Source organism: Falco rusticolus, chromosome 15, assembly GCF_015220075.1.
Source record: "Falco rusticolus isolate bFalRus1 chromosome 15, bFalRus1.pri, whole genome shotgun sequence".
Lineage (NCBI taxonomy): Eukaryota > Metazoa > Chordata > Aves > Falconiformes > Falconidae > Falco > Falco rusticolus.
In genome coordinates this window covers 5,711,507-5,719,913 of record NC_051201.1, presented here as the reverse complement: position 1 = coordinate 5,719,913, position 8,407 = coordinate 5,711,507, and the positions used below count along the sequence as shown (strand labels likewise).

Below are 8,407 nucleotides of genomic sequence, written 5' to 3'. Positions count from 1 at the left end.
GTTTTGTGCTTAGCTTCTAATCACCATTTTAAAATTGTGGAAAAAAGTTTTAGACCAAAACTTTGCTGTACTATTATATTTTCCTAAAGCACATGTCCGTACAGCTCAACCTTACCCTTAGATGTCACATCAACTTTGAGTGCACATTTGTGGATTCATTAAATATTAAGTCTAATGGAATCAGCTATTTTAGTTTACTTGTTTGCAAAGTGAAAGTTTTCATTCCATTCCTGTGATGTCATTACAGCAGCGTGCCTACTTCATTTTAAAGACAGACATAAGTGGACACATTCTATGTCAAGCTATTACCGATCACACAATTTTCACAAGTATCTACTCTTCTGAAATCACCACAGTCGCTAGGCACAAGATGCCAAATTCCTTATTTACTTGTGACATAGGTAATGTTTACTAGACAAAAAAAATACAGCCTAAACAATCCCCTCTAGAACTTTGACAAACTACCATTGCATGAGCTTTGCATACTAGGAAAGTATATAAATCAGAAGACAAGTACCATACCTTCTGCCTTAAAGGCACAACTGTTTGATTACACAGTAAAATGAAGAAATAAAACAAAGGATTAATAAATTCTGTAAAGAAGTAAAAATCATGCAAAGAGGTAGTTGATACGGCTTCTCCTTTTTTGGTGTCATCTTTGCAACTACAATTAGGAAAAGTATTAGGAGGTGAAGGAGACACTGCTTTTCAGTATCTTGGAAGCAACAGAAAAGTATTTCAGAGAAAGCTGTAGTCCAGTTATGAGAACAGTCATGTGCCTACTACAGCATTACCATATTAAGGCTGTTGTTACTGAATTTGATTGTCAAATGAATCTTGGGAAGTATATGTTTTAGCAAATAAATTTTGTTTCCCAAAATATTACAGGTAACGTCCTGAAGTTACATAAATCAGACAACAGAATAAAAAAACTTGGCAGGTATACAGATGTTAAATGTTTTTATCACTGCAATTATTTATGACCTTGTATATGTGATCAGAAGTGGTATTTTTCAGGTTGCCAAAGCTGGATATTCTGCACTTCACTGATTGATGACAAACTACACTGAAGTATTTTATATGGATTTATTTCATTATTCCAGCTCAGTCCTCAATGGATTTTATGTATTTCTCATAGGCATCTTCATTCATCAGTTCATCAAGTTCAGCAGGGTTTTCCACAGTCATCTTGATAAGCCAGCCTGTAGTTAGGAAATTAAAATCAGTTGCTAATATCCTACAAGAAAGATTAATTCCTGTTACTGTCTTAGAAAAGCACCCCCAGTAGGCATGCAAGCTCTGCAACACTGGCAGAATCAACAGGCTTTCTTGTGCAGGGAAAATAATGTTTCAGTACTTTAAAAAATAAACAGCCTGCCATAACAAATGGCCTTTGGAGTCAGACCAGTTGTCTAATTTAGTACTGTCTCTGACAGTGGCATTATGGAGACACTGTCTAGGAAGAGTAGAAGAGCCTGACCTCTCAGTGTCATGAGCTGTTACAAGATCAAAAAAAAGAGAAATGCAATCAAGGAAAATATCAGGCACAGTCAATGTCTGAAAAGAACACACTGTAAAACAGCTGTCAGCAAAGACAAGACTACAGTAGTACTTCCATGTTAAATTTTATTGGGCTTGAACTGTAGTCAATATATTCTCTTTAAGCCTCCACACCATTAAACTGGAAGACAACCGCACAGCTATTTGTGATAGCAAGGATCCAGGTGGTATTCATTACTGAAAGATAAAAATGACATCTTACCATCTTGATAACAAGATTTATTGACAAGCCCTGGATTATCTGCAAGGGCAGCGTTAATCTCGGTCACTTCTCCTGAGAGAGGAGAGTAGAGTTCACTAGCAGCTTTCACACTTTCCAAAGCTCCAAACTCATCTGAAACACAGGATATGATTGAATGCTTTTAAGAGGAAAATATAAAGCGTTTTAGTTTGTTTTTTTTTTAGTCAGGCATTCTGGTGATGACCTAGCTGTTCAAGAAGTTTCTTGATGTTGAGCAAGGAAAACTGTCAAAGAAATCGAAGTCGCCAACTTTATGACAAAGATCAGCAGTGTTAAGTTTAATGTTTACTCTCCTCAACTTTTCTGGGGAACTTGTATAATGTTACCTAGATGGCTCCTACAGAAGAGACAGAGATTTCTTACACTTGGCTAATCCTTTGGCTAAAGCCCAATATATATATGATGTGAAACTGTGTTAGAAGGAAACACATCCAGCTCTTGCTGCAAGATACCTAAATATGCTTTTTATCTACAATTCAAACCTTTTTATACATAAATTGGTTACGAAATAGACAGGCATAATTTCAGGACCCCCAGTTTTTCTTCAGAAACACTATCAAGTGTTATGTTTGTGCTCCTTGGAAAACACATAATTATTCAGAAGCACCACGCTGGAATCACCCTGCTGCTCTTCCCTTGTTTCTGATTTGTAGGCACTTATGGAAGTGGTGCCTCGTTAGTCCAGAGCAACTCTAAGCCACAAGCAAACACGACAGAGGCTGAAGGAACACGGAGCTGTCAGAAGAGTAGATAGGCATCAGCACAAGGAATCAGAGAACAACATGTTCTGGGAAAGCTTGGAATTAGACTAAGGGCAGAACGGGTAGAAGAGAGGAAGAACTAAATGGAAATGAAATTCCTTCAGCTAAAACAAAACCACAAGTTTGTTAATTAAAACCCAAAGCAGAAAGGCCTCTTGTCTAACATTCACCATTCAATGGGATGCAATAGATTTGTCCAAAACAGTTAGATACGGACCTATTCCACAAGGGGGATGGGGAAAGAAAAGCCTGCTACTTTATCTCAGTAAATCTACCTTTTTTTTTTTTTTGCAATGTCTGAAGCTAATGACAATCTTTTCTTCATATACTACTAGCAAGACAGCTCTCCATGTAAATACAGGAATAGGCTTTTCCTTTTACCTATTAATGCTCACTCTTCTTAACATGGACCATTCTTAATCATTTGTTATGTAATTTAACAATTTCTACGTTGCTCAGGAGCAAAATCCTATGATTACAGTTGATACCCCAAATTACTGAGTCTGTATATTTACAGAAAAATTAGAGCTTGATATCAATTATGTGTTTCACTCATTTCACGAGTTGCACAATGTAACTGCAGAATTACAAACAAGCTAGCCTAAACACTAGCAAGTCCAAATCAAAGCGCAAATATTTTAAGAACAGAGTGTAGATAAAATTACTACCAAAGTATTTCAAATATTTGATTTTTAAATAAATGTCTCCAGTTTAATAAGCAGGTATTTTCTGCTATCCTGCATGATCTGACAGTGAGTGAAAACTTGAAATTAAAGCAGTCTCTTGTAGAAACTCCTGAATTTATTTTGCATCTAGAAGATTTATCATGGTATTAATGAACATAAAGATTACTTCATAAAAATCAATCTTTGCAAAGGGATGAGGAGAATAATTACTTCATTGGCAATGAAGAGCAGAAACTTACCATGTTTACTCAATTTTGTCCCAACTTCTGGAAGACTACAGTAAACAACATCTCCTAATGCTTCCTTAAAAGAAAAACAAAAGCATCAAAGTATACATTAAAGAAACTACACAGGAGAGGTCTGATACAGTAACTCTAGAATCTGTTAGATAGGTAATGTCGTCTCAGATTTAGTTCTCATTCTTTAAGGACTATGTATTTTTCACTTTTTCTTTTTAAAAACCTTCAACTTCAAAAGAACTTTTTATTATCATGCCCCAAATGCTAGATTATTGTTTATCTATTACAGTGTTAATAGCCCTCAGGCTGAATTACAAGGTTTATATACAGATTTCTTCAGGCAGAATGAGAAATAACATCTGCTGATCTTATTAGCGTCAACTAGAGTAACAACTGTTTTAAGGACAAGTTCCCAGGGAATTGAGGGAATTACCTTTTTGTTACCAAGCAGAGGGGATTGACTTCTAGTGCAATTTGAAAGAAAACAGTGATTCCTCCCCAGAGACATGGACAACTGGCGAGCTATTAGCTACAGTTTGCCCTTACGACTTAATAAGGGGGTCTGATCACCATAAGAATCAGCTCAACCAGAACCGGCTTCTGCCTCTTCACTAACTCGTGTACCCTGTCTCACAAAAGACTAGGGCTCTTACAGAGTATTAGTGTTATCTACAGAAAACCGAGATTATGGGAAATACCGCTTGTCCTAAAAACATCAGTTTCACTTCACCGATAGCTTCTCACATTAGATTTTCTTAAGTTTCAGGTACAGCAAGTCTCTAACCTCAATTTGCCTGTGACTATTGCAAATCAAGTACTTGCACAAGAACAAAAGACAACAAAAAAGCCAAAGGAATTCCTATCCTAGAGCAAGAAATATATGCCGCGTTCTACTTCTATTCACAATTGCTCTTTAGCCAGAGGGGTTGCACCATATTCACGTTCGTGGGAAATTTGGCCTGAAAATTGCACGATATTCTCTTCACATAGCCATGGATTCCTCAGGCCTGTAAGAACTGAAGTAATAAAGAAGGTTTTAACTTCTGCTGAACCACTGAGTTTCTTCTCAAGTTCAGCTCTCCCTAGGCTCAATCTCAAGTGATTAAGAATTTATCAGAACGCTGAAGGAGCATTCACCTCACAAATTAATATGCTAGATCCAAGTCCAAAAATCACGTTCAGCATATAGCATATGCAGTTAGAACAATAAAAACCAGGAACTGTCCAAAGAGCAAGGACAAGAGCAGATATGCATAAATAAATATTGCAGACTTGGGTAAGGGGGGAAGAGATCAATACCTGTGCAAAATTGCTGATTCCTACTGTTCCAATGCCATTTTCAACAGATATCCATTCATGCTTGTCTGTGAATTTACGGGCTACAACAAAACAAACTTGATATTTCAGAAATAAGTGACACGCTGCTCACTTGAATACAACAACACATTTGCAGGCTTAAACTGTGTTTTGTTTTGGTTTACTGAGTTTAGTTTTGTTCGTTTTTCTTGGAAAATGTTAAAGAGCACACACAATTGACAGAAGCGCTTTGTTCAGCTGGTGGGTTCGTGATGTGGTAGATGCTCACTAGGTGTTCTGCTGAGAGCATGACTAGTTCCTGTGCAACCATCCAGAGACTGGTACAGTACAGGAGCAAAAGGAGTAGTTCCATTTCAAACAAAAGTATAAATCTAAAGCAAGTATGTGTACTTTACTCATAGATACGCATTTCTATGATAGCATAGTGGCTTTTCAAGCATCTTTAGTGTTTGCTCCTGACAACCACTTTATTATTTCTGGGAAGGCCAGTGTTAATGACTCTAGAAACAGTATCAGTGTCACAGCACCTCATTCAAAGTACTTAAAGCCATCAGCTGAAGTACAAAAAGTTGCAGCAAAACAGCCGATTCCCTTACCTCCCCCAACATTGCCTGAAGAGTCTATTTCTCCCTTTTTAATGTTGCCACAGATCTATGTAAAATTAAGGCAAATTCCTAAGGCAACTCATACAGGCAACTGTTTCTTAAGAGAACTTGCTCTCCGTTATACTGTAAGAACACCACAGTAGTTATTCTGCATAGTTTTAAAACAAACATATTGAAGACTCTGTTAAAGTCTTTTCACAGCAATCTTACAATTCTCTATATATTTTGGATCTGTAAGAGTCAGGACAACTTGTACTGGCTTTTATTAGAAGCAATTCTTTTTACAAAGTCATACAGAGAAACTTCAAAAGTAATAATTAATAGGCAACGTTTTTCTTGCTAACATTTTACCTGGAGCTTTTCTTACTCTGAGCATTTTCAGCCTGCTTTCTCCGTTTTCTCACTTCCATCGTTTTCCCATAGATACACATCATGCCCCCCCCCCCTTTTTTTTTTTAATTATTTATTTATAATTTTCACTTTTAGCATCTATCCAATCAGGCAAGGGATGCTCTGGAAGCCAGAGGAGGTAGCTTCTTAAACAGAGCTCCCTGTGTGAGTAGTGCCAGAGTAGCACAGCTGGACCTTCCTACAGCTGGAGCTTCCTTTGGAGTTTAAAATTCTCCTCTCGGGCACTTTTTCTAGGCTGGCCTCCTCATACCTGCTACAGAAACTACACTTCTGCAAATCCTGGTATATTTTCTAAACTTGTGCATGAAGGAAAAACAGAAGTTCTCCCTGTAGACTGCTATAATCTTTCCATTGCAAGCCAGTCGTTTCAGCCGTAGTTGATCCTCTTTATTTATGTCTGAATACATTTAAAAGAGAAGCAAATCTCAGATAAAATGGTTTGTCTCTGAAGATGGCCTAAGTTTTACAGGCCTCAGTAGAGCAATATATGTTTGTGCAAGTACAGTACAAAAAACTTCTGACTGAAATGCAAATATTAAGTATTTTTCCATGAATTATCACTCAGAAACCCCAGAGAATTTCAGCTAGCATTATTTATACCTACAAAAATCTCTCAGGACACATTCTAATGAACAGAACAAATGAAATGTCTTAAATCATTTGAGGTCAAGCCATTAAACCCATAGAAATTTCACTGGGAATGAGTAATGAACCGTTAAGAACAAAGAATGACACAGAATCTCCAATAGAAGCTGAACACTTGTGACATACACAGAAGCCAACCAGTATGTTTTTATGTAGGACAGTTACATTGTATCAGATTTTTTTATAATGCAAGGTGGAAAAAAAACCAAAAAGACCCCAAACCAGATGGCTTGCATGATCAGTTTGGAACACGGCTGTAAAATGTTCCCAGGGGTTAGAAGAGCACATCGCTTCTTACAGGGCAAAAAAACCAAGTGAAAAATGAAAAATTCTAGCTGTGCAACAAAACCCACTGCAAATAAAGTAAAGGTCAAATTAAAAACAGTTAATGAGTAATCTCTAAATTTGAACTTTGGGCTTATGTGATCAGCCCATTAAATAAATCTTATTAAATGAATACAGAATGTCAAAGCATACCAAATCTCTTCTGTGAGCATACTTTTTCAGAAGAGCAACTGAATTTACTCTAGCTGCATTCATTTCAACGTGACTTGGGTTTCAGCTTGACTAGCACATCGCAAATTCCGACCTTGGTGTAGTTTGGCCTGCCTCTATTAAATATTCCGTATCTGTGTACCTGAAGAGTGAAGGAAAATTCACACCTCCACAGAGGCGTACAACCCTTTTTCCTCTCTGCCTAAAACAAAAGTGTCGTTTATGTTATTCCTTCAAGTTCTGTCTATAGAAGAGCAGTGGGTTCAGTTAAGAGCGAGAAGAGCGAAAAAAGCTTAGCTCTTGACTGACTTAATTTGCAGATAATGCCTAATGAGCGTCATTGCTGTCACCTGCAGCAGAGGCAGTCGAACAGATAGGTCAGGACTGTCTGGAAGGAAATTTACGACCTGTTCTCGGCGGCGGTCATTACTTTTATAGCACGTTCTCCTCCTCTCCTGCCTTTTCAGCGTTTCTGTTGGCTGCAGTACGGCAGATCCCGCTTTGCTGCCTGCTGCGGCTCACCGCCACCGACCGGGAGCTCCCCGGCAGCGGGCACGGCCACAATTAACGGCGCTCCGGTGCAAACCACACCGAGCCCGCGCTGCGAGGAGCCGGCGGGGCAGAGCGCAGCCGCGGCGCCCCCAGCCCCCGGTAGCCCAGCCCGGCGGAGCTGCCGCTACTCGCGGTTGCCGCTTTTTTTCGCCAGGTTCACGCTGTCCCCGCTCGGCCGCGGCGCGGAGCCCCCGCCTGGGGCTTTGCCGCACGGCCGGGGCTTCCCGCCGGCTCCCGGGGCGGCCTGCGCCTCACGGCGGGCGGGACGGCGCCGGCAGCGGGGCAAGGGGGACCGGCACGGCAGCGCTCACCGCCCCGGCGGGGCTCCAGCCATCTTGCGAGGCTCCTCCGCGCCCCCCGCCGGGACACCCCCGCCCCGGCGCGGCGGAGAGGCTGCAGCACCCCGCGACGCCCGGCCGCGACCCGCCTCAGCGCGTCCGGGCGCTGGTGCCTGGCTGCCCGCGCAGGGCGCTGCCGGACGCGGGAGCGGGGTCCGGGCCGGCGGCAGCCGCCCGCCCGGGATCCCTCAGGCGGCAGCGGCGGCCCCCCTCAGCGCCCGGCCGCTCTCCCGCTGGCCGCCGCCCGCCACAGCCCCGCCGCCCCCCCAGGCGCCACTCACCGGACAGCACCAGCGAGCTGGTGGCCAGCCGGCGGGCCGCGGGCAGCCGCAGCGGCGGTAGCGGCGAGAGGCGCGGCGCCAGGCACGGCCCGACCCGCCGCAGCGCTCGCCACGCCATCTTTGCCGGGGGCGGGCGGCACCGGGGGCGGCCGCTACAGCGCGGGAGGGGCGGCCCCGGGCTCCGGGGAGCCGCTCAGCAGCGGGGGCCGGGCCCGCGCTCGGGGCGGGAGCGGGAAGGCAGGCGGGGCCGGGGCGGCGCCATCTTGGCGGGGCGAG

The 8,407-nt window shown here is 42.5% G+C and overlaps 1 protein-coding gene across 1 annotated transcript; it reads right to left on the bottom strand.

Moving 5' to 3' along the window:
* Nucleotides 1–943: 943 nt before the first annotated feature.
* On the bottom strand, nt 944–8,265 carry GCSH (glycine cleavage system protein H). Its single transcript, XM_037409124.1, has 5 exons — nt 8,132–8,265; nt 4,787–4,866; nt 3,488–3,551; nt 1,763–1,894; nt 944–1,202 (listed from the first exon to the last, which is right to left on the bottom strand). The coding sequence occupies exons 1-5, from the start codon at nt 8,247–8,249 to the stop codon at nt 1,105–1,107; spliced, it is 492 nt and encodes a 163-aa protein (XP_037265021.1). The 5' UTR covers nt 8,250–8,265; the 3' UTR covers nt 944–1,104.
* Between the last annotated feature and the right edge of the window lie 142 nt (nt 8,266–8,407).

Excerpts from the sequence above, each read along its gene's own strand:
- GCSH (XM_037409124.1), bottom strand. The coding sequence starts at position 8,249 with ATGGCGTGGCGAGCGCTGCGGCGGGTCGGGCCGTGCCTGGCGCCGCGC. Across the intron at positions 4,867-8,131 it reads CAGCTCGCTGGTGCTGTCCG|CCCGTAAATTCACAGACAAG; the intron begins GTGAGTGGCGCC and ends GTTTTGTTGTAG. Across the intron at positions 1,203-1,762 it reads TAAATCTTGTTATCAAGATG|GCTGGCTTATCAAGATGACT; the intron begins GTAAGATGTCAT and ends TCCTAACTACAG.